The sequence below is a fragment of the Choloepus didactylus genome, chromosome 8, assembly GCF_015220235.1.
Source record: "Choloepus didactylus isolate mChoDid1 chromosome 8, mChoDid1.pri, whole genome shotgun sequence".
NCBI classification, from domain to species: Eukaryota; Metazoa; Chordata; class Mammalia; order Pilosa; family Megalonychidae; genus Choloepus; species Choloepus didactylus.
This window is the reverse complement of record NC_051314.1, coordinates 134,419,217-134,445,353: the sequence shown is the minus strand read 5'-3', so window position 1 is coordinate 134,445,353 and position 26,137 is coordinate 134,419,217. Positions and strand designations below refer to the sequence as shown.

General features: G+C 39.3%; 1 protein-coding gene across 1 annotated transcript; it reads right to left on the bottom strand.

Annotated features, from left to right (window-relative positions):
- Positions 1-521: 521 nt before the first annotated feature.
- On the bottom strand, positions 522-22,828 carry UCN3 (urocortin 3). Its single transcript, XM_037847011.1, has 2 exons — positions 22,722-22,828; positions 522-1,557 (listed from the first exon to the last, which is right to left on the bottom strand). Exons 1-2 carry the CDS (start codon positions 22,815-22,817, stop codon positions 1,054-1,056), a joined length of 600 nt encoding a protein of 199 aa, XP_037702939.1. The 5' UTR covers positions 22,818-22,828; the 3' UTR covers positions 522-1,053.
- Positions 22,829-26,137: the final 3,309 nt, after the last annotated feature.

Below are 26,137 nucleotides of genomic sequence, written 5' to 3'. Positions count from 1 at the left end.
TGAGGGGGGTAATTTAAAGCTCCCTAGGTGACAATTTAAAGCCCAGGTGACAATTCTGAAACAGTTTCCAGGTTAGATCCCTTGGATGGGACCTGGCCATGAAAGTGTCTCCAGATCTAGTAACAACCGGTAACTCAGTACTGCCAGCTCGACTTCTCTCAACCTCTCCATCTCCCCTTTACTGCTTCCAAGCCCTCCAAGAACCATTTCCCTCCTGAGAATTGATGCATTAATAATCTCCCTAATTAGATTTTCCTTTTCCAAACTCAGAGGTTTGAATGCAACTGGCTGTAGGAAAGCTCACCATATCCTTTTGTATCATTCAACCCAGCATCTCTCTACTAACACAGCTAAAGTTTTATTTATTTTTAAATTTAAATCTGCTTTAGAGGAAGGTCCTCAGTACAAACATAGTTACAGTCCTTCATAATCTATTCTGACTCTTGGGGAGTCTACTAACCTTTATAAGATAAATTAACTTTTTATTTTGCAATTTTTAAAAAGTATATTTATTGCACAATAATATGTTAATAAAACTGAAATAAGCCAGGAGTTCAAGAAGCCATTGGTTTAATGGGGGTGGGTGAGATGGTAGGGAAGGGGTTTGGTGGCAAGGCGATGACTGGCACATCTCCTCATCTTTCAATCTTGGCAGGGGTTGGCTTGTGGAAAGCAGAGGAGCTCTGGTTGCTCTCCTCTCAGGCAAGGGGTCAACAGGGAGAAGCTTGGAGAGGAGGAATGTGAGAACTTTGCTTCTTGTCATGGGGAAGGAGAAAGGAGCCACAGAATATAAGGAGAGACATTACTGCCTTGTATCTTTAAAGGCTGAACAATACTGCACTTCTGTGTATATTTACAGAGAAAGGGAAACTGGGATGGAGGCAAGAAAAGATCAGAGGGGTTCAGTAATAAACGGCCTGTAAAACTAGACTCATCCCTCAAAATACAAACCAGCTGGGTGGGCAAACACTTGTTCTCCCCTCATCCTTTGTCCTTGACCTCCGTCCCTGACTTCTGTCCTTGGTGAGCTGCCCTCCTGCTTTGCCTCCACTTCTACTTCTTCCGCCCAATCTGTGCCATCAGGTGGGCATTGGCAGCTGCCTTGGCTCGCAAGTTCTTGGCCTTGGCAATGTTGAAAAGGATGTTCATGATGTTTGTGGGGACGTCAAGGGACAGGGTGAACTTGGTGCGCTGGTCACTCTTGGCCTTGTCCTGGTACAGCTTCCCCCTGAGCTGTGATTGGGACAAGTATTTGTATCTAGTACTTCCAGCCCCACCCCCACCACCGGAGCTAGAGAAGGTCCTTTTCTCTTTGTCCTCCTCTTCCTCCTCTTCCTTCTCTCCTGAAGATGGGTCTTGGCTGGGTAGATAGTGGAAGCTTCTCTTGCTCAATGGGGGTGTGTCCTCCGGTTGACTCTTCTTGGCCTCAGATAGGGCTGTGTTGATGCAGCTGAAGACGGACTCAGCTTTGCAGAACTTATGGGAGAGGCCTGCCCTTGGGGCCCCCAGAAGCAGCAGCAGTGACAGCAGGAAGTGGGCTGGCACCAGCATCTCTCCCTGTAGTAGAAAATAGGAATGTGGGAAAGGATGTAAGAGAGGTTCAGGGAACCAGTGGACATGGGTTAAAATCCAGTAGGGTGTTATTAATGTTGTACTACAATGGGTTTCCAAGTGTCCTCAGACCAGCAGCATCAGCATCACCAGGAAACTTGTTAGGAAAGCAAATCATTCTCAGGTCTTGCCCCAGAACTAGTTAAATCTAGGCCTCAGCAGTCTGTGGTTTGACACACTTTCAGGTGGTTCTCATGAACACTAAAGTTTGAGAGCGATCACTCTACTAGTATCTATGGGTTTTATTTAATTCAGCATTGCAGGTAGTCACTGGCCCAAAGTGAATAACAAACATGCCAAGTAAGCAGTTAGCAGCGTTAGTTGGTTTATTTTAGTGGCCAAGCAAAGTTTTACTTCTCTTTTCATCAGCAAGGCTCAAGGCATACCTGTTGCTTAAGGACCTCATAGTTGGTGATCTAGTGAGTGTTCCTGAGTCAGATCTTCAAGACTAATCCTCTGCTAGCTATCTTATCTTCTCTTCTTAAGAATAATCAGATCTGTTAACTTGGTTGGTTTGAATACAGAATTTATGAAGCCAAAGCCAGTTTGGTTTCCATGTGAGACTTTAAGTATCTCACAGATAAAATCTATAATCGCCAGTCATGGGACCTCAGTCCTAAAACTCTCGATTATCTCTCATATGTGAGTGTCCTTGGTTATTAGTCAGACCGAATGAGAGTGATTGTCACAGAATCAATCCAGGGCACTGCTGGCCAGGAGGATGCCTTCTTCATGTGCCTGTTCATTGGTATTTCCAAATGCAGGGTGGTTTGTGCAATTGTCTCCAGGCCAAGAAGGAGATACTGTAACACATGGAAGGATCATAGTCATAGTGAATAATTGAATTTCTTCTATTTTAAAAAAAGTAGAGTTTAAAATATGTGCCAATGAAAATGTCCAGATCAGTGGCCCTCCTATAACTTGGACCATTGAGGCTTTAAAGGTCTGAGATTTGAGCCAAGTCTTCCATCATACATAAGGTTGTTGGCCCACTGATCAATAGCGTTACACAAGGACCATGAAATGCTTTTTTCAGCAGTGGAGAAAGGCTCCTACTGCACCATTCATGCCCTCTGCCCAGTCTCCTTTGCACACAGTTGTTTGAGAGGCTAATGACAATGAGGGTGGCCTGTGCTGACAGTCCCTGCGGAGACTTGTGGAGTGGCAGAGTTTACTTCCTGTGCCCTAGAACTGACCTAACACCCTTCTCCTTTGCCTGGCCGGTGGGCACACACTCTCTCCAGTTCTGAAATAAGGACCCGAAGCTCATTTACTTCACTGGCATTCTTCACCATGCATAAGAAAAGAAATTTAAGGTAAAAAATGTCTGGGGTTTTGTCTGAATTCCTCCTAGAGTAAGCACTGCTGGCTGTTCTGCATGCTCTGACATGCTGACACCCCGACCTCTTTTTCTCAAGCGACAGCATCAGAATAAAATATCCTGTGGACCATCTTATGAGATGCAAGTAGTGAAAGGCTGAGCTGTTCACATTTTGGGTGCTTTATCTAAACTTGGATTTTCTTTTGTTACCCAAGACATACTTGGTTTCCACAAAAGGAAGCAGAATGGATGTGGTTAACTATGACATTTGAGGGAATTCTTTTTTATATAATTTTGATTAAGTAAGGAAAATTGAATAAATCAATATAAGGATTCCTCTGAACATTAGGCCGTGCTTGGCTGGCATTGGATCCTTTTGCTTTCTGCGGTGGGCAGTTCATTTCCTGTAAAATGTGTAGGAATGGACTCAAGCTCCCTTCTCAACTTCTTTATGCTATGAATGGATGAAGACAACAACTGAGCCCTTAAAACTAACAATGACAAAAACAAAAACAAAAAAACTGAGCTAGTTCTCTCTCTAACGGAAGATCACATAAATCTTTGTGTTTTTACCTATGCTGGAGACACACACACACATATACACACAACCATGCATTTACTTGGCAAATGTTCTATAGAAATCTGTTGCTTTCCTAGGCATTCCACATTGCAGCTACTGCCTTCCTTTAATTTACTTTTTCTAAGAAAACAGGTTATTTTATTTGTTGGTTCATTTGTTCTGCATTATAAAAATTTGGAGCTTATTTTGTCCAACAGTTAATGAAAAAATACATGATGTTTGCTTTAAAAAATCCAAATTTATAAGCTGGCTACATTTGGGCATGTAGCATTGTGCCCTGAAAACAACACAGATTATGGAGGTAGACAGACATAGGTCCAAATCCCATGTTCGTCCTTATTTGCCTGAAGGCCTTGGGTAGGTTATTTAACCTCTCTGAATTTTGATGTCCTCATCTGATAAATGGGGATAATAATAGCTACCTCATAAAGGTTATTGTGGAAGATTAATAGGTGAAAGCTCTTGGTATAACCAGGCACATTTAATATAGGCTGTTTAACATCTGTTCATATGTAAATAATCTGCAGGTCCTTTTAGGATAAGATTTGATTTATGCACAGCCTTTTCAGAAGTGCATTTACTCTGTGTAAGCAGGAAATGTGTTCCAGTAATTTGATCCTGCAGACCAATATCCTTGTTGAATTGTGTTTGTAACTTGTATTTCTTGGCTATGTACCACCCTTGTCACCCCAACATAGGAGGACTCTTTTTGCCTTTATTTTAATCTAAGTAAGTGGTTCTCAAACTTTAGAGTGCTTCAGAATCATGGGGAAGGTTTGTTCAAATACAGATTACAGGGCCCCATCCCAGGGCCCCCTTCCTTCCTTCCTTCCTTCCTTCCTTCCCTCCCTCCCTCTCTCCTTCTTTCCTTCCTTCCTTCCTTCCCCTCCTCCTTCCTTCCTCCCTTTCTTTCTTATTGTGGCAACATATACACATTATATATATAAAATATATATAACATAATATTTGCCATTTTAATCATTTTTAAGTGTACAGTTCAGTCACATTACTTTTACATCATTACATTACATCATTACCTTCCATTTTTCATCCCCCAAAACAAAATTTGTACCCATTAAGCAGTGACTTCCCATTTCCCCTATCCCCAGCCCCTGGTAACCTCTAATCTATTTTCTGTCTCTATGAATTTGCTTATTCCAGATATTTCATATAAGTGGAATCATACAACATTTGTCCTTTTGTATATGGCTTATTTCACTTAGTGTAATGTTTTCAAGGTTCATCCATGTTGTGGCATGTATCAGAACTTCATTCCTTTTTATGGCTGAACCCATCCCAAGAGTTTCTGAATCATAGGTCTGGTGGGGGGCTGTGAATTAGCACTTCTGATGCATTCCTAGGTGATGCTAAAGCTGCTGATCCAGGAACCATTAATTGAGAATCATTGGTCTAAGCATTCCAGTCCATCTCTGCACTTGTTAGACTCATATGGCAAAGTTCCTGGAGAACATTTTATAGGGGATGTTTTTGACTGCCTCTGTGGAAAAATGGACTTACTCTTTCTTTAAATATTGTGCTCAATAACCAGGCTTTCAGCTTTATCATTTTCTGAAGATCCAGTTAGTTGTTTCTGGATAAGTATAATATGAGTCCTGGCTTTCTCTGCTTTGTACCTTGAAGGCATCTTAATGCTTGCCAATTTTGATTGGCATGTTAACCCTGAAAGGATTTAAACAGCCAAAACACAATTCACAAGAGAAGGGGTTAACCCTGGTGGGAAAGTTGTAGGAAAACTTCCCTCTTTCTCTCCTATTCCTTTGACCACTTGTTTCTTTCATAGACTGTTCCTTTCAGAGATCTGCCTCAATCCTGTCCCTCCCACTAATAAGTTCTGTGACTTAGGCATGTCCCCCAACTGCTCTGGGTCTCGGGGCTTTTTTCCATGAGATTGAGTTAGAGAGTCTCTTGGCTCTGATTCCTTTTCCTAGCTGTGAAAGCAACAGGCACCTCTACAAAAGGGATCAGGAGAATTAAATGATTTCTCTATTTCCTCCAAATGAAGAAGAGCTTGGGCTCTAAGTGTAAGTTAAAACAGAGATCCAGTCCTGGCACTGTCTTTGTGCTTGTCCACATCATCAGTTTTCATATGGCTCACCCTCCCTTCACTAGCATTACCTCTTCAATAAAAGGTTGCAGCTCAGCAACAGGCACAGAGAATGCTTCTCCTTCCCCTCTCCACTCCCCCCTCCCCCACCAATGTTTTCTGCATCCGCCCTCAACCACCTAGAATTTTACACAATAATTGCAGATAACTCAAAATACATTCTGTTTCCAGGTCAGTCTTAGGCTTTATCTCTACTCACCCTGGTGTGAATTTACCTGCTTCTCTGTCCTTAACCTCTTAAAGACTTGCGGCACTTTGAGTGTTGGATTTCTTTGACACCTCCATTTCTGTTACAATATGCTCAGGGGCACTTGCAACCTTCCCTACTCAGAGTCTATCCCTCTGGGTCATTTTGGCTCTCTGCTGAGTTACCTGGGATGATTGGAAAGGGCTGAAGTGGTCAGTCCTGCCTTACATTATGGAGTTCAGTGTATATTTGTTGAATGAACTGAAGGATTCATAAAAATTCAGATTAGTATGCAGGCATGAATTTCCTTGGCACTTAATTAAGCCATTTATTTTCCAAGGCCAAACAACTTCTTTTAAATTCTCTTTTTGCATATATACTCTCTGTATACGTATTGCAGAGGAAAAAATCCCTTATAAGGCGTTTGTTTTTAAGTCATATATATATATATATATATATATATATATATATATATATATATATATAGACACACACATCTTTGGCATCCCTTGAGGATTTCTGAAACAGCTTTGCCTAAATAACTTCCTACAGTTTTCCCAGGATAAATTTCAGAAGATCTTCCCTTGTAATGAGCAGTCCTCTCTGCAAATGCTAAGTGTCTGACCTGAGTTGCAAAAGGAATCTTCTGGGAATGGGAGAGATCCTTTTCAACTGTTTACCTTTTAGCATGTTTTATGGTCAACTTGTAAAAACCTTGCCTTTAGAAAATGTTGCTTTCTTATTTTAAAATCCCACGACTTGCAGCAGAGAAGAAAGTGTATTTGTGGAGAGGATGCCAACAGTGTCTAAATTATTTGTTAAAAGGGTCTAGAAACAAATGTCCTGCATGTGCTCTGTCGGTAGCAGATCTTTCTCTTTCTGCAAACCCTCTCAGCTCGAGCACAAGGCAGGGTTGTGGGGTTGGAATGGTGCCCCTTTAATCTCAACACTGATGCAAAATTATAAAGCAGATAGAACTGCAATTATAAATCAAGTAGAACTACTGTTAAAAATTATAAAGCAAATAGAACTATAATGAAAAATACATGATCTAGAAGCCCCATGTTGATCTGAGTTCTAGATTGTCTAAAATATAGGGACTCTTTTTGGTCCTAGATATTTTCATCATCAAAGCGAGTGGCTGTGGAGGGGGAGGGAATCGTAAAAAGTACAGGTTTGGATCTCATTCTGGAACTTTTCCTTTTAGGATTTGTTTAGAGATAGAGTTTTCTGGGTAAAAGAAAAGAAACCCTCCACAAAGAAAAGACAGCCTGTACTCCCCACTTACTGTCTAATTCCTAAGTAAGTTTCTCTCTTTATATTCTTTAAACTCTTTCACCATTACCCTTAGTGAAAGAACAATTTAGACTTTCCTTTTAACTGCCATGAAAATAAGCAATTACCCTCTTATGTGCCATCCCAGGAAAGCTCTGCATCAATATGTCTTTCTGGTACCTGAAATTCAACAATTCTTTTGGGTTACTCTAGAGATACTTTTCTAGAGGATTTTTAAAGATATACGGTAACTTCTCAGAACTGTGACTGATCCAAGCCCTAAAATGTGAGGTAATGAGGGACCTGGTGAGCCTGAAGTTCAGAGCACCCACCAGGAAAAAGGTTCTGGAAAGGGAAAAGGGTATGGGGCATTGAGGCCAGAAGGCAAAAGCTGCAGATTCCACAGCTTAGCTAAGCCAGTCCCACTTTTCAGGAGCAAAGAAGGCAAACCTGTGACCCATTTTGTCCAATTTGTCTGTAAACACTAAGTTGAACTAAAAAATGAAGAACTTAACACTTTGTAAAACAGTGGCTGCAGAATCTAGGGAACCTCCATGTATTTCAAAAATATTAAGCTGTTTTATTTTTCAGACTCATGAAAGTGATTAAGTGTGACATCTCTACACTTATTACACTTAGAACCTCTAAACGATCAACTATAAAAGCAAATAGTTCACCCTAAAGGAAACAGTTTATACATGAAAGGCATTTACCTTGCAGAGCAAGGAGCAGCCAGGAGAAAACTGATATATCATAGATAACTCTGGTTATTTGCAGTATCTGTATGCATTTTCTTATACCGTCCTCAGAATTTTTTCCCCCTAGATAGCTGTGTTTGAGGAAGATTGCAAGCAAGACTTTTCAGAAAACTCGGACACTTCTTGGACATCAAGCATCCCTATTTATGATCCCCCCACCCCTCTTCACAGGTAGCTCGTAGTCATGGCAGATATCTATTTGTCTCCCTCCATCCCCTTGCCCTACCTCCTCTGGCATCCCCAGTATATCCAGGAAAGGTCTCTTAGCTTCGGAGGCAGAGGACCTGGGTTCAAAAACTCCCTCAGCCCCTTAACTTGCCTTGAGTGAGTCACTTAACCTCTCTGTTTCAGGTGCCTCATCAGTAAAATGGTGACATTACCTACCTCACAGGTGTGTCAAGAGAAAGACAGGAGATGACATAGGTGGAAGACTCTGGCACATGGCAATCAACGCAAGTATCCTTCCTGCCTCTGCAGGTGATGTGGCATAATATCTTGCAGCTTCTGTAGCCCCCCACCCCCACCCCCCGCCATCGCCCCCTGTTTTGTAAACTATCACCAAGAGCTGCTTTTCTTGTTCGCAACTGAACTCTGTTTAGACAAATCAATTTGTAAGTTCACATTCTGTCTCTGGATCTATTACCTTTTGCGAAGCAGGTACCAGCAAAGGAAGGATCATTTTACCCCCTAAGAAATCTTCCCCATAGTCTCTTTGGGGCTGATTTCTCCTTATATAAAACACAGACTATGGAGCTCAGCACTGTGTTCCCTTGGGCTTGCACCCAGGGGCACTTGCAACTTGTCCAGAAATGCATCCTCCATAAATCAGACCCTGGCTCAATTCTTACCTGTAAGTCTACTTCCCTCGGAGGGGAAATGCTCAGTGAGGCAGGCAGCAGCTTCAGGACCAGGAGGTTGGTCTCAGGAACATCACCCTGAACTTCTGTCTCTGCCGGGGTCCCTGGCTCCTTCTTTTCCTGTATTGTTCATAAGTGGGCTGAGATAGTTTCTCTCTATGGAAACCACTCCTCTCCCTTGTGTGTATATATAAAAGTGACAGATCACGGGGCGGGTCGTAATTCCAGACGTGGTGTCTTCGCTGGGATGTGATTTCATTGAAAATACAGCCAGAACCAGCTGTCCACCTCTTGAGATGGCAGGCGCTCTGTATCCTCAACCCCTCCCATCCTCCTATGACCTCCCGCTTCTCCCTCCTGCCCTAGCAACTTGCTTCATTGATTTAAAAAAAAAGAAAAAGAAAAAAACTCGCTGGTTAACTGGGAAGCAGTTTCTTAGAAGAGTTTTATTACTGATCTTACTTCTTACTGATTTCATCCTTGTCTCTGCCCCCCTCCACCTGACATTCCTTTTGGAAACCTGTAGCCAGGGCCCATTTTGAAAGAAGAGAAGACGATTTTAAGTTCGCCCGTCTTGTAATTTTTGTGGATTCTGCCTCCACAGTGCTCTCTCTGGCTATTCACATTGCTTGTTATGTCTGTTCTAATCAAAGGGCATGCAAAGGTGCAAGCACAGCACACCCTCCCACGCCTCCAGCCTCCAGCCTCTAAGGTGAAACTACTTGAACTTGTACTCTTTTATTCATCCATTCATTCAATATCTATTGAGCACTTACTGGGTGCCGGGTATTGCCAGGGCCCCCAGGAATTCAAAGATAAGTAAGTTGGTTGGGGCTCCTCTCCGTATATGACTCTCACAGTCTAGAAAGATATTTCAAAACAGAACCAGGTTTCAGTGTGACAAACAACATCGGACGGAAGGGAGTACCCGTGTCCTGGAGAATCAAGACAGGTGACAGGTACACCAGGAAAAGAGAGCAGAAGAGATTTCAGAGAGAAAGGACAATCTGGTATGGAGAGAACCAAGGAAGAGAGGGATTGGTGGGAGATGGGTTGGGGAATAGGAAGACAGTGTAGGTTAGGACGCTGGGCTCAGACTGAGAATTGTATTAAATGCCAGGCTGTTTGGATTTTCAACATGTAATAGGGAGATAGAGGGGAGAGGAGGAAATTGAGGCTGTGAGAGAGGAGACTTGCTGGGGATCATGCAGGTACTTAGTGACAGAGTAAGGATGGTAGTCTGGTTCTCACATGAGGTCTGGTGCCCTCTTAACCTTTAACCTTGGACTTAACCAATTACAAAGAGGCCGTGCCAGAGCAGCTGGTTTTCCCCAGATCTTCAGGCAAGACCACAATTGCCCATCATAGACAGTTAGATCTCTTTCTTGCAAATTCCTTTTGATGAGGAGGTAAGTAGACTTCTGAAGTTATCAAAACTCTTTAATACCATTGGTATTTTGAGAAGCAAATGGAAAGCCATTATTGAGAATGACTCCAAGGCCCTAGGAGAGATTTAGCACTTTTTTACGGAGATGTGAAATTGAACCTCATTCCAGTTCCTTCTTCCAGTGCTATCTGGGTTGAGATTCTCTTGACGTTAGAGGCATTGTGGCTTCCAATTTGGAAACTGGAGATCTAGGATAATCAAAACTCATTAGGACACTTGTTCTTTCACATATTCTGGTCTTTGGGAGAAGAATTTTTTGTCTTTTGTTTTTCCATTTCAAATAATTTTTAGATTATTTCAAATAACAGATTTTATGTAGCTTGAGGGATAGATAGTTGGAAACCTGAGTTCAACTCCCTTTCTGCCAGTTATGATTTCTGGGATGCCAGGGAAATAGTCTTGTGAGGATATCAAACTTTGATACTCCTAGAGTAGGGCTTTTCCATCTTGATGCTATTAACTTTATTTTAAGTTGGGTAATTCCTTGTTGTGGGGGGCTGTCCTGTGCATGGGAGGATGCTTAGCTGCATCCCTGGCCTCTACCCACTAGATAAGCCAGTAGGATCAACTTCCCATCCCTCCCCTGAGCCCCCTTCCCCCAACCAAAAATGTCTTCAGACATTGGCAGATGTTTCCTTGGGGAAAATCTCCCCCAATTGAGAACTGGCCTAGGGTATGGGTTTAAGAAAGAGAGACAATAATGGTGGCTTCTTCCTTTCTTATGGATCTGTCCTGTTTCCTCTCAGCTTCCTAAGAAACCTCCTCCCTTCATGCCAGGGCTCCACTGGGACTGAACCATCTGTGTGTCGGTAGCTGCCTGCTGAGCCCAGTCCCCTGTACAGAAAGAGGAAGGTTTACCAGTTGCCAGTGGCCCATTCTGGGTTGCCTTTGGGAGTGGCCAGTGACTTCTAGTAGCTCTCTGGACACCAGCATGTGAGTGGTGGGAGTTCTACTGGCAATGCCTCATAGATCTCATAATTTTGCAGTCCTAAATATGCTTTTCTTAGAGATTAAAACTTTAAAAGGCAGTATATTTGCTTTATAAATTGAAAACTCCTTCTAGATGCATCTTCTGGAGGACTGAAGAACGTTTTGGACAGCAAAAGGATAATTGGTGAGCAAAAATCCCCCAGCATCATTTTCAGTAAACAAGACTGCCCTCCCTACCCACCACTGAAGTGTAACTGCGGTATTCTGTTATGCTTGCTCCTTTCTCTGGCTTGAGTGAGCAGCATTCAGCATTTCAATGTTGTTTAGGGAAGTAGGTTACTCTGTAGAGAGTTATGTGGTGAGCAAGGGTGGGAAGAAAAAGCTGATCAGCTTCACATAGGAATAGAAATGACTTATATTTATAAAGTTCGTTTCTCCAATATGCTTAAATTTTCCCAACATTTGAGCTAGGCAGGAAGAGGAAAAATAAATCAAGGAATTCTAAGAAAGTCTGATTTATTTTTTTTGTCCTATCATTTGCTGAGAGGGACTGTTAAAATCTCCTATTATGATTTTGGAATTGCTTTTTCTCACTTTAATATTGTTAATTCTTGCTTCATGTGTTTTGAGACACTGTTATTAGGTACATACACTTTTATAATTGTTCTTTCTTCCTTATAAAGTGACCCTTTTGTCATTATAAAATGTTCCTCTTTGTCTTTGGTAATACTCTTTTTTGTGAAGTTTGTTTTATGTGATATTAATGGAGCCACTTCGACCTTATGCTCATGGTTTGCATGGATATCATTTTACATCTATTTATTTTCAATCTATCTGTGTCTGTTTATTTTAATCTATCTGTGTATGTTTCTCATAGACAGTATATAGTTGGGTCTTTTTAATCTATTCTGCTAATCTCTGCTTTTTAATGGGGGTTGTTTAATCTATTAATATTTAATCTAATTACACAAATGATTGAAGTCTACCATTTTATTGTTTGTTTTCTGTTTTGCTTTTCTGTTCCCTCTTTTTATCTTCTTTTGGACAATTTGAATATTCTTTAGAATTCCATTTTAATTTACCTACTGGCTTTTTAGCTATACCACTTGATTTTTTAAAGGTTGCTCTAGGCATTACTTTGTAAATATTTAATTTTCACAGTCTACTTAGAACTATTATTGTACCATTTCACATTAAATGTAGAAAACTTGCAACTGTGTAGGCCCATCTATGACCTCCTTTATGTATAGTTGTCGTATACAATATATCAACATATATTAAAAATCCTAGAGTACAACATTATAACTTTTGCTTTAAATAGTGTATGTATTTTAAAGAGTAAGAGAAAAATAGTCTTTTATATTTACCCATATTTTTCCCATATTTCATGTTCTTTATTTATTCCTGAAGATCTAAACTTCACTTTGGTATAATTTTCTTTCAGCCTCTATCAAGAAATCCCTCTATCGCTTCTTGTGGTGTGGGCCTGATAATGATGTATTTATCTTAGTTTCCCTTTTATTGTACATTTATTTTTGAAGGGTGTTTTTTTCTAGACATGGAATTCTGAGTTGACAGATTCTTTTCTCTTTCAGCATTTTAAAGATGTAGTTCCACTGTCTTCTGCATTGCATAGTTTCTGATGAGAAGTATACAACAATTTAAATTGTTTCCCTGTATGCAATGTATCATTTTTCTCTGGCTGCTTTCAAGATTTTTTTCTTTCTCTTTTGGCTGGTCTCAAGATTTTCTCTTTTCCTCTTTGGTTTTTAGCACTTTGACTATAATGTGCCTGGTCATGGATTTCTTCACATTTATCATGTATGTGGTTTGCTAAAGTTTCTGTCTGTGAATTAATGTTTTTCACCAAATTTGGGAAGTTTCTACCATTTTTTTCTTTAAATATTTTCTGCCCAAATCTGTATATCTTTTTCTTCTGAGATTCTAGTTACCCATATGTGATGGTTAGGTTCATGTGTCCACTTGGCCAGGTGATATTGCCCAGGTATCTGGTCAAGCAAGCACTGGCCTAATCCTTATTGCAAGGACATTTGTGGGCTGTTAATAAACCAGAGGCTGGTTTATTAAATCATCAGTCAGTTGACTGCATCTGTGACTGATCACATCAATGAAGGGCATGTCTTCCACAATGAGAGAATTCAAGCAGCTGGATTTAATCCAATCAGTTGAAGACTTTTAAGGGAGAAGAGAGAGAACCTTCACTTCTTTGGCTAGCAAGTGTCTCCTGGGGAGTTCATCAAAGACATTCATCAGAGTTGCCAGTTTCCTGCCTGCCCTATGGAATTTAGACCTGTGCATCCTGTCCTATAGAATTTGGACTCTTGTATCTCCACAGTTGTGTGAGACACTTTTATAAAACCTTATATTTACAGATATCTCCTATTGGTTCTCTTTCACTAGAGAACCCTAACTAATACACCATATAATAGCTCTTTGAAATTGTCCCACATGTCTCTGAGGCTGCATTAATTTTCTTCTCTTTTCTCTCTTCTTATTCAGATTGGATAATTTCTGTTGTCCTGCTTTCAAGATCACTGACCCTTTTCTCTATTATCTCCATTTACTCTTAAGCTCATTTAATTATTTTATTTATTTCAGGTGTTACAGTTTTACCTCTAAAATTTCCATTTAATTTTTTATACCTATATTTTTCATTTCTCTGCTAAGACTTCTTATCCTTTCGTTCATTAGGCATGTATATTTTTCTTACCTTGCTGAACATAGTTAAAATTGGTGCCTGTCTGTTAGTTCCAGAGGTTGGGCCATCTTGAATTTGACATCTGTTGATTGTCTTTTACCTTAAGACTGGGGTGCATTTCTGGTTCTCATATGTCATGTAATTTTGGATCATATCCTGGGCATTGTAAATGTTAGGCTGTGGAGAGTCTGGGTTCTGTTGTAATGGTACAAAGAGTATTAGTTCTTTTGTTTTAGCAGACAATTAATTTGGGTACAAACTGCAAGCTGTCATAACTGTGCTTCCAAATGCCTCTACACAGGCATGTTTCAGGGGTCAGCAGAGGTTTGGGCTAAGTTTATATGCTGATTTTGGACTTCCCTGTCTCTGACTCTCTTCTTTCTGGAGTTCTCCTTTAACTTCCCAGCAACCTCGGTTTCCCATACTCTTTTTCATGGTTCCTCATGCTAGAAAGATGACAGGCTCACCATTAGAGTTTTAGCTGCCCTCCTGCCACTGTCTCTACCAGTACCACAAGTGTAGCCACCCTCAGGGCCAAGCCAAACAAACAAAACAAAAAAAACAGGTGTTCTCATGGTTCTCACCCTTTGCCAATTGCTTGCTCCAAGTGTTGGCTCCTTTCCAAAATTTGTATGTCTTTGTTCAGTCACCAAAGACCCACAGGAGTTTTTTTTTTTTTTTTTTTTTTTTTTTGTATTTTGTCCAGTGTTTATAGATGTTACATACGGGAGGATTGGTTTGTTAGGTGCTCAATCCTCTATACTGAAAGTGGAACTCCCCCTACAGTATTGGAAGTTATGTGTTCTCTTTCTTTTCTTTTAATGGTTATCTTTAAACTTTTCAGATGCATGTTTGACTTAAGGAAGTTTAAATTTAATCAATATGGCTGTGCTCCTCCTGAACAATATAAGGACTTTAGACCAACTAACTGTGATAATACCTTCTTTCTTACATGTTGTTGCTGTCTAATATTTTAAGTCCATCTTAACTTCAATCCCTTTAAGGTAGTTGAAATACTACCCAAATTGGTCATTTATATTATACCATCAGTGCTCATTTAGGTTTACCCAGATGTTTATCAATTTCTTTGCCTACCACTGCTCTTTGATTATTACTCCTCCCTTCTGGTTTCAGTGTCTGTCTTTATTGTTCAGTGAGGTTTGGGAATCATAAATTTTCCTAATGTTGCTCATCTGAAAATGTCTATATTTTGTCCTAACTCTTATTTGATAATTTATCTGGCAATACAATTCTAGATGAACAAATATTTTCTTTCAATATGGGGAAGATATTATTCCACTATCTTCTGGTTTAGATTGTTGCTGTGTGTCTTCTGTAGAACTACATTTGTCCCTATTTAGGTTATCCGTCTTTTATTGCTGGTTGCTTTTAATGCCATCTTCTATTTACCTTTGGGACTTTTTGTATTTCTTGAATTTGAGGATGTATTAATTCACAAACTCTGGAAATTTATCAGCTATTATCTCTTTGATATTGGCTCATTTCTGTTATTTCCTTTAGGCATTCCTATTAGATGTATGTACAAAGCTGTGATAGCTTTGTAATGTGTCAACTTGGCTACACTGAATTATATTTCTCAGAATTACCTTTCCTGCATTTTTATGGACAAGACAAATTTGTGCAAGGCTGGGGAAAGTTGAAGGACAAGTTGGTCCAAGCCAACTAGGTGAATCCTGACTGATATAGAGGACTTCCTAATTTTCCTCTCTATATTTTAACGTCTCTTTCGTAGTTCTCGTTTCATACTTAGCATTGTACCTGATTAATCTGTAGATGTGTGGCCAGAGATTCGTTGGTGCTGGGGACAGTGGCTAAGAGGGAACCAGTGGCACAGGCAAGTTGTGTCTGGAATTTAGTAGTTGCTCAATAAATACATGTGGAAATGAAAAGAACTTTAAAATGTCTTAAATGCAAAATTGGTTCCTTGTGAGAGCTCAGTTGGTGAAATTAAAATATTTCGCTAGAAAGGTAGAATTATTTTAGATGATTGGAAGGCTGTGCTAAATCGTCAACACCTCTGGGATTGTATAGTGAGAATTCCTTATCACAATCCTTCTAAGAAAATGTTTGCTCTAACCCTCCATCCTTTGTAGTAACTGTTAGCTGCATGTGGCTATCAAACACTTGAAACATGCTTACCCTAAATTGAGATGTGTTCTAATTATGAAGTACACAATGGATTTCAAAGATATAGTACAAATATATATATATAAATATATATATTTAGTCATTTCATTTTTATATGTTGAAATGGTAATATTTTGGATATACTGGGATAAATAAAATATATTATTGAAATTAATTTCACTTTTTATTTTCTAAAATGTGGCTATTAAGAAAATTAAAACTACATATGTGGCTTGCATTGTATTTCTCTTGGATGGTGCTGTACTAGATAAATAATGTATATGGGGGTCAAAACTGTGCCACGGAAAGCTCTTGTGCTTTGAAATCAGACAGGTTTGATTTCACAACCTGGCTCCACCACATTTCAACGCAAGTGGTCTTTTGCCAGTTGTCTAGACTTTCTGGGCTTCAGATTCCGCATCAAAAAACATGAGGATAATTCTTTCCACCATGCTGGGTTGTTGTGAGAATTAAATGAGATAATATGTGTTAATCCTCGCACATTCCCTACCCTAAGAAAGATGCTTACAAAATGTACATTTCCTCTCCTTCTTCTTGGCAACTGAAATAAAAAGCCTATTAACTTAAGTAAATAATGCATAGTGTAGGAGAGAACCCATCTCTTCATACCTTTGAACATTAATGTTATGAAAATGTTTTCTTGGCTGTTTTAATTTGTTTTTGTTTATATTCATGAGGCTGTATATTTTTCATACTCTGTTAGTGGTAATGTAAATGTTTTCTGTGATGATTCCATCAAGAGTCTTTAAAAAAGTTCATTTACTCTTTTGTCCAATTCATTACTATGAATCTATTCTTAAAAAATATCAGCGATAGGGGTAAAGATGCATGTTCAAGGATCTGGGGGATCCCTAAGAATCTTAATTTTTAAGATCACGTTAACATTGTTACCTCTAAATTAAATAGGAATGTGATTTGTAATAGCAAATACAGAAAGGAAAACAGTAGAGGAATTTTTGAATAAATTGCAGCATATTTGTGTGATAGCATTTAATGCAGTAATTAAAAATGGGATTTCTGAAGAAGTTTTCATGCCAAAGAAAAATAATCATGATAATATATTAAGTGACAATATAGGAGTCATAACTGGATATCCTGGGCAATGTGATCTAAAATATGTTGTGATTTACATAGAAAAAATCAAAAGACATGTATGAATATTTTAACTATTATTTAAATAGTTCAGTTGTGAGATAGTAGGTAATCCTAGAGCAAATATAGCTGACATTTTAAAATATTTTTCAAGCGTTCTACAATGAGTATAATTCTATAATCAGAAAACAATATTTAAAAATTGTTTGTAGACTTTGAGAGAAGTCTACATGTGAAACCACCATGTGATTTAGGCAAGACAATGAAGAGACAGAAGGACATGACTCTGTTTATTTTTTTATGGATTACAGTGGAACCTTTTTATTCTTTGCCGCAAATGATTAACTAATTGTACTTAAACATCCGTAAATATGGATTTTCAGATGTGCCAATGTCAGAACCATTTGACATCTGGGAGAATACTTAAGCCAGGATATGAGAAGGGGGATAACAGCTTGCGTTGCCCGTGGTGAGGTCAATGCACCGTGCTTCCTTGAGTTGAGTCTCACTTTCTGGAGGCCCTTCACTATGACCTCCCTCTCTTTCATGCTGTGTCCCACTGACATTTCCATTTTCATGACGGCCTCCACCGTATCTCCTCTCTCTTCCACCCACCACCCACTTTTAACCTGGTAAAATTGTTTTCATCTGTTGGGTAGGGGAGACCGTTGCTTTGAAACATGTTTCTCCCAAACATTTGTTTCATGCCAGGAATACCTTCTACTCTCTTTTGCACTGTGGTTCTTGGAAACCAAAGCCAGGAAGACGTCTTGTTTATCTGCTTATCACAGAGCTCTCTTGAGTCAAAGTTAACCCTACCAATTGAAAAGGACATGGGGTAAAAAAATGTGATACCAGGAGAAAGAGTACACAAAACTGTAATAATTTAAAATATTATTCCTCTACACACATTACATAGATGCGTGGGAACCAGACCTTTGCTTAGTAAACTCTGGCCCTCGCTTCCTTAGTAATTCCATTTGGCTGCAGAGTAATTCATTTCCTTGATGTTGTAATTGTGGTAACTAATACGTACTGTAATCCATACAAGGAAAATTGATTACTTGAACAATAGAGTAGAAGTAATATGGAGAAAATTCTCTATTATCGAAGTGGGATTGCCTAGTGAAACAAGAATCATGACTCTGTGTGCATATCCCAGAGTAGAAACCTAAATCTAAGAGTTATAAACCTGCTTTCACAATGAGTGAAAAACTATTTTAGGAACTCAGTTTCCCATCTGAAAGATGCATCCAGAAATGCATTATAAAGATCAAAATAGATATTTTCAAATATATGCTCAATAGATAGCATACTTTTCTTTGTAAAATTTTACTATTGAGAATGCTTCAAACTCTGGTGCTGACATTGAGAGGAGACAAAAGCTCTAGATAATAGGATAATGAAAAATATAAACTCTCTCTTTTTTAGAATACCATTGAAGGCACATATGTATTCAGAACACAGTTGTTTTTGGTGTCATATACCTAAAGTGATATTGATAAACTGGAGCTTGACTTGAAGGGAAGAAGTAAGAGCTTAAAGGACCTGAAAGTGAAGCCACAAAAGCCAAAGACACTGGGAAAATCTCACTAGAAGAAGAGAAGACATAAGGAAGAACTGTTAGCCCATGTTAGAAAGGCTTCATGTGGAGAAGGGAGTTGACTTTTTTTTAAAAAAAAATGTGATTCCAGCTGATAGAAATAGGTTTAATAAATGGCAATTACAGAAGGACACAGTCTTCTTCATCTTAAAGCTATCAGATATCCCCACAATTCCTAAAAAGCAACATATCCCTGTCACTAAAAGTGAATCTATACAGATGCTGAAACTTTAGGTTTTGATGGAGCATTTCCGTGTGGGATTATGGTAGTGAGGTGGAGGATGAGGAGATAGAATTTCAAGTGGCCATCCATGCTTTCATCAAACTATTTACTTTAATCTCTTTTATATATTGGGATTCTACAGAAAATTTTGTTTGAAACAAGGCGTTTATTACTAAAACAAAGAAAAGTAAGCCCAAACTCAAACCAAACACTTCCAAGCAACAAGTCTTAAAAAGCCATTGTTGAAGAGAGGATTGGGTCAATAGAAACAGAAATATGGTGGGTACGGGTTCTGATTATATGTGTGTATGTTTGTGTGTGTGTGCATGTGTGTGTGTGAGAGAGAGACTCTTGTTGAAGAGCACACAGAGAATCCAGGCAGAGTGAAGAAAGCATGCAAGTCATCTGAAAACTAGACCTGTGTGGTATTTCTTTTAATCGGTTTAATCTGAGAGATCTAGAATAAGAAAAAACTAGCAAAATTTATATATATAATTATGTTAGTGACAATCACATATTGCTTTAGGTATTTTAAATGCTTTTGTTTCTGGGAACTTATCTAGAATCATAAGATGTTTGCCTTAAAAGGGATCTCAGAGATAATCTAGTTAAATCTCTTTACTTTTCAAAAGGGGAAACCGAGGCACAGATACGTTAAATCATTTAAGTAGGATCACCTACAGGTTACTGTCAGAGCTCAGGCTTCCCGACACTAACATTTCTGAAGGTTTTGTCTTTTGTGAAGCTGGATGACTCTGCATTTCTGACCATTAGGGCAGAACAGAACTCTGCACCAAGAGTGAGTGATTCTTGTAGACTTGGAGCCTATAATTGGAGATAATACTATTGAAATGAAGTAAAACTGAGAGATTATTAGATATTTATTCAAAAAGACAAGTGTAGGGAGTCAGATTCCATTGACATTTTATTTTGTCTTGGACAATCAAAGATGGGTGAAGGATGTATATTTTACTACATGCAGATCTAGGGCTAGGCTAGAAGGCAGTAATTCCACTAATAGTTTGCTTTTGGTATTATAAAATCACACATTTCCATTAAAAAAACAGGAGTAATTTGAACTAAAAGGTGTGTCTGTGTGTGTGTGTGTTGGAGTTAGGGGAAATAAAGAATAAGTAATAACAAAACCTGCCAGTTTTGGCCAGTGATTGTTAATGGGGGTAGGAATGGAAACCTCTATAAGTAGGAACAACAGCTTTCCAGGATACTAGGCCACTGGGCAGAATGGAAAGAAATCTCAGCTACTAATGCTGTCTTGTTTTGCTCCACAGACCAAGATAAACATCCCTTTGCCAGTTCTGCTTCCACTTAAGAACACTCCAGCCATGTAACTCCAACAAAAAAGAAGAATGATGAAAGGCAGGTATCTTGATAAACTTTTTTCTTTATTCTACTACTATAGAAACATTCAATAAATTCAGTCTTCCCTTCAAAACATGTTTATTGAATACCTACTATGTGCTACTAAGTATTATAGGATCTCGCCTCTCAGGGTGTGGTCGGTGGGCCAGAAGCATCAGCTTCACTAGGAGCTTGTGAAAAACGCATAGTCTGAGCTCTTACCCCAGACCTACTGAAACCAATCCTCATTTTAGATTCCAGGTGATTTGTATGCACATTAAGGTTTGAGAAGCACAGCTACAGAAAGCACTGATTAGAAATGGTTTTACTATAGGAATCCTTTTATAGACCAGTTTGAGAAATCAGAGGATTGAATGGGAAGGGGAGCTCCTTACAAGAAGCTCAAAAATGATCAGCCTCTTTATTCTTTGTGGAGCACAGCTTGACCTCACCTCAGTGAAAACTGATGGGAGTAATGTCACATTGGTCCCACAAGGGTAGGTAGGTTTGGGAAGAAACCATGTTATCGGAATCGGGGTTAGGAGTGGAAGAATGTAAGAGTGCTGGTCCATGTCTCATGAAAGATAACTCCAGAAATAGCTCAGTGGGTTTTGGGGGTGGGGTGCCACTAGAGGTCAGACAAGGGCATGAGCAATTAGGATTTATGGCCTGAGGAAACTTGGGTTTGTGTTTGTAGCCATAGCATAGAAATTACTTTATATTCTGCCTCCCCACCACCACCACTGCATTTTTGTACCTTTACTAAGTTTGCTGTTTCTCTTTTTGCTCACCTGAGAGTTATTTTTCCCACTGTGGCATGGAATAATAAAATCATTATTCTCATTTCACACTCAGTATATCAGGTAGAGAGCTCATTGAGCCTCATTGGGGTTCTTTAAGTTCCATTGTAGGAAAGGGAGGATTTGAAGAGTCGTCTTGGTGAGCAGCAGGCATGTGGTTAGGCACATGTGTTTTCAGCAAGATTTACTAACATCAGACCCATGCAGCGTGCAGAGAAGGCTGGGCTGAACCTGAGCTGCTAATGAGAATATCACTACTCTCTAGAGTGGCTCTGCAGCAATTCAGAAATGAAAACGAGACTTCTTAAAACATTATATTCATTCCCAACTGGCTCATCATTCTCTCCTAGGATATTTTCAAACATCCAAACTTTGTTATTGGAGAAAAGGCTAAAGTACTAGTCAGTACTTTAGCATAAAGGTAACTTCAACTTTTCCCTTCGTCAAATGGGGCCCAAATGATTTCCTATACACTTGTTTCTGCACCCAATTTTTTATTTTCAAAATTTTCTGATCTCCAGAATAGTTGTAAAAAGAGTACAAAGAATGCCAGTTTACTCTTTACCTAAACTAACCAGTTATTACTGCTTTGCTTGATATCTCTCTGTATATTGATTTTTATGAAGGACCCAGGTCAGATGTCCTGTGGAATGTCCCACATTCTGGAGTTTTCTGTTTCCTCATGTTTAGATTTACATTAAGCATTTTTGTCAAGATACCACATCAGTGATTCATGCACTTTTTTTTCTGCATCACATGTGAGATTTCTCCATTGTAAGTTACCATTCCCCCTTGATATTTTGAGAGTATATAAATATCCTATTTCTCATTAACTTTTCATCCAATGGTTGTACCATTTAATGACAATTTTTGCTTGAAAAAATTATGATGTTGGGGTTTGCAAAATGGTGATTAATTTTATAATTCCTTCTATATTTATTGGCAGACTTTCTTTACAGACAAGGGCTCTCCCTTACATTCCCGCTCCCCCCCCCCCCCACTTTTGAATATCACCATGGACTTACAGATTATTTTTTAAAATTCCATGCTAGGGTATTAGAATAACTAGAAGGAAATAACAAACAGTGGAACTGTAACCTCTAACATTCTTTGAAATTTGCTCTATAACTATCATCGAACTCTGCGTTGAAAGTTTCCACCTTTTAGTTTATACCCTATATTTTACAATAAGGAAAGAAGTGAAACTGTGGAATTGTAACCCATAACATTTTTGAAATTACCTATAAAACTGCTTGTTGAGTTGTCTGCAAAAGTTAACATCTTTTTGTATGTATGTATTTTACAATAATGGAAAGACCTGAGGTTGTGGAGCTGTGACCCATAACATTCTTTGAGATTTGACCTCTAACTACTTAATAATCATGCTTTGAAAGTTATCACTGTTATGTATATATGTTAAAGTCTCACAATAAAAATTCATTAAAAAAGAAAAACCAAATTGAGAGACTTCCAACTTCTGTTCAGGATGTAGAAAGCAGGAGAGAGCTTGCTCCCACCTTTCTGACCAAAAATCCAGATAATTTGCAAAATCAAAACTTTCCTTGAAACCATTATGGAACCAAAGTTGCAAGGCTACCAACTAACCATAAATCTAAGGAAAAATAGGTGTCTTGAAAGAGAGATGGAATGAGAGCATTTGCTTACCTGTGTAGACACCAGATACCTCATAGCCAGTGTGGGAGCCCCGGGCCCGGGGCCTTCTCTAAGGGCCTTGAAGACTGTGCTCACAGTAGCTTGCATGACCCATGTCAGTTAAGGTTTGACCTACTTTTCTTGTAAAATCATGCCTCCTGTGCTAAATGTAATCTATAGCATACCTCCTTCCTGAACTCCCTGAGATACTATTATCTACAAGATACCCTGTAGTCCTCCTCTCTTTCCTGTTGGCTAGAATTGATCCTTCCCTATGTCACAAGACCCCTGTTCCCATGCTTGTGCTCTCATACCCATTGGTATGTCTTTGTCTCAAGCTCTATAACTAGCTTGATCAGCCCCCCAAATATGGAGCACCTTCATACCGAGTTCTGAACCAGCCAACCTTCAGAGCAGCGTGACTGACTTCCCAATCTATTTCTCTGTAAGTAAGCCCCAAATAAAAGCTCATGTCTCAGAGCATGCTTTCTTTAGTCTTTCAGCTGCAAAAGCCCCGTTGGGCCATGACAGCCAGGAAGAAGAATTCAGCTAAACTTTTATATACATTGCTAATGTCTTAGCTTCAACTAGTGTATAAGTATAGAACCCCTGGGAGCCACAGACATATGGAAAATTTTCACCTACTTGTAGGTTCTTCTCAAACTTCACTGGGTGCTCCTGAGAAAGGTTGGGCAGCAATCTCCAAATGTGTTGTAGGCCTGGAAGAAGGGATCAGCAGCCACAGTGGAAAAGGAATAAACCCCACAAAACCTTGCCCAGATTCTTCTGAGCTCTCTCACCTAAAGAAAAAAAACCTCACACCACTGGGGGCAGGGCAGCCAACTCTACACTAGTGGGGTACAGGTAACAACCCATTGCAGCTGGGGAGAGGGAACAGAATAAACACCTCTCTTTCTGTAGGAGAGGGACAGGAATATGTCCTGTGCTCAGATCATTGGAAGTCTTTTATTGCTAGGGGATGGGAAGGATCTTTGAGTAGACCCATCCTTGAGATCTGGAAACATAGGCCTGTCTAAGACTGAAGCTGAATGATAACAACAGAGAACGCCTTCCCCAGTCCCCTCACTTCCAGGCTAGTAAAGCATCAAGTAACAATATCAATATGCTACCAGTGGAGGGTCATGAAAAGAGAGAAAGGCTTTGAGGTACAAGTGCAAAGGGAAAGACTAAAGGGGTCCTGAGGTCAAAAAGTTTGAGAATCAACAAGTAGATATTATAGGAGTTCAGCCCTAGTATTTTCTATAATAACATCCACCATGTGCTCTGTGCGTAACTGTCTTTGTGAAAATTAAGGAATGATTCTTTTAAGATAAGTTTGGTTTTCATTAATACCTCAGTTGACTCAGACTCTCAGATAACCCCAAATGCCAATTTCTCACAACTGTTATTTGTTAGATTCATAGGCAATGCAACTTATTCCATCAGGTGCTTTAAAAGCACTTTATTCTAAAATGATGCTAAGTCAAAGGAAGATATACCTCCCCAGATAAGTCAGAACTGTCCAGAATTCTCTGGTTCCTGAATACTCTGATGAGTGGCAATCTGTCATGCTCACCTGTTCATGTGCTACCTTAGAACTTCCTGGCTTGGTTTGTGTCTGTGGATCTTGAGTCCCAGACAAGAAACCTTTTTCCCTTGTGTTCTTTGTAACTGTCAGTCACAACAGATATTTGTTTGCTGTGTGTTGAAAAAAGCATTTGGTTCCTTTGTCTCTTTTTCTCATCCTGATTAGTCACCAAATAAAACTCTTACTGGGCTCTTTGGTTGTCACATTTCTCCAATGCCCTAACCTTTTTTCACATGCCTCTATTGAGTATAGTCTGGAGAGAATTAGATGTAAATGAAGATAAATCAGTCTCTGAAGTGGATTTTCTTCAGAAATATTTGCAAGAAGGAAGTAAGTGGGAGAAAAACTTAAATGTCAGTAATAAATATGTTGCAGTTTTCTACAAAGGAAGTGTTTCAGAGATGGCTTGCTTTGCCATTTCAACGTTATAGGACTGGTTAATTGTCCCATTTGAAAGAGCAACATGCTGATTTGTTGTTGTTATTTTGGGATTTTACATTATGAAGAAAATCTGACTTTTTGGTAAAGTCATTTATCCACTTAATATTTATTGAATGTCTATGGGTGAGAAGGATAGTCCTTATTGCTGGAGATAGTGGGACAGGCATACATGATTCTTGCTCTCAAAGCAGCAACTCTCAGAATAAATGACAGACTCATCTCTTGTTGAAAAGGGATCATTCCCCTTCATCACCTCTCTCGGCAAATGAGAGAAACATTCCTAGTTTCTCAGTAGTGGACAGGTACAATACTTTTCTCAGGAGACATCTCAGTCCTTATGTCTGCTAGGGGGCCTCGAAGCCATGTCATTTACCTTAAAGCATAAGAGTGAAGTCTCTTTCAAAGCGTGAACAGCCTCTTGTTTCCCTGGGAGGATCCAGGCCTCCATTATGGTTGATTTAAGAAGAATTTTGGCATCCAGTAACACGCAGTATCTGTTTTAGTTTGCTAAAACTGATGAGATGTGGTATACCAGAAATGGGGTAGCTTTTACAGTGGGAATTTATTAGCTTACAAGTTTACAGTTCTGAGGCTGTGAAAAATGTCCAACTCAAGGCATCAACAGGATGATACCTTCTTCCTGAAGAGTGGCTGCTGGTGATTCAGGACTCCTCCGTCACAAGGGAAGGCATGTGATGATGTCTGCTGGTCTCTTCCTTTTCTTCCGGCCTTCATTGCTTCCAGCTTCTGGCTTCAGTGGCTTCCTCTCTCAGCTTCTCTGAGCCTTTTTTATGTGTCTTCTTTCTGTCTTTTATCCTCTTATAAAGGACTCCAGTAAAAGGATCAAGACCCATGACTCAACTGAAATAACCTAATCAAAAGGCCCCACCCACAATAGGTTTTAGATACTAGACCTTTATCAGGCATATTATTTTCAAATATTTTCTCCCCTTCTATGAGTTGTGTTTTTGCTTTCTTGATAGTGACCTTTGAAGCACAAAAGTTTTAAATTTTGATAAAGTTGAATTTATTTTGTTGTTGTTGCTCTTCCTTTTGGTGTCATAGTTAAGTAACCATGAACTCTCCAAGTGTTAGGGGTGAGGCTGCATATCACATAATGCCTCAGCTTTTAAAGTATTCAAACATGTTTGTTGAGTGAAGAAATAAATGTATGATTAACACATTAGGGTGTGTTAGTAAGTATCCCCCAAATGTGTAGCCTTTGGGAATGAAGTTAGAAAATAATCAATGAATAAGATCAATCTTCTAGAGGTTAACCCTCTCTCAGTAATCTCTCAATGGTAGGGGGCACACTGATTCTAAGCATGGTAATCTAAGTGCAGTCTTAGTGTAGTAGAACTATTTTGGGCAGTCTTGTAATCTGCCTTTCTGAGGAAAG

Excerpts from the sequence above, each read along its gene's own strand:
- UCN3 (XM_037847011.1), bottom strand. The coding sequence starts at position 22,817 with ATGCAAGCTACTGTGAGCACAGTCTTCAAGGCCCTTAGAGAAGGCCCC. Across the intron at positions 1,558-22,721 it reads GGTATCTGGTGTCTACACAG|GGAGAGATGCTGGTGCCAGC; the intron begins GTAAGCAAATGC and ends TTTCTACTACAG.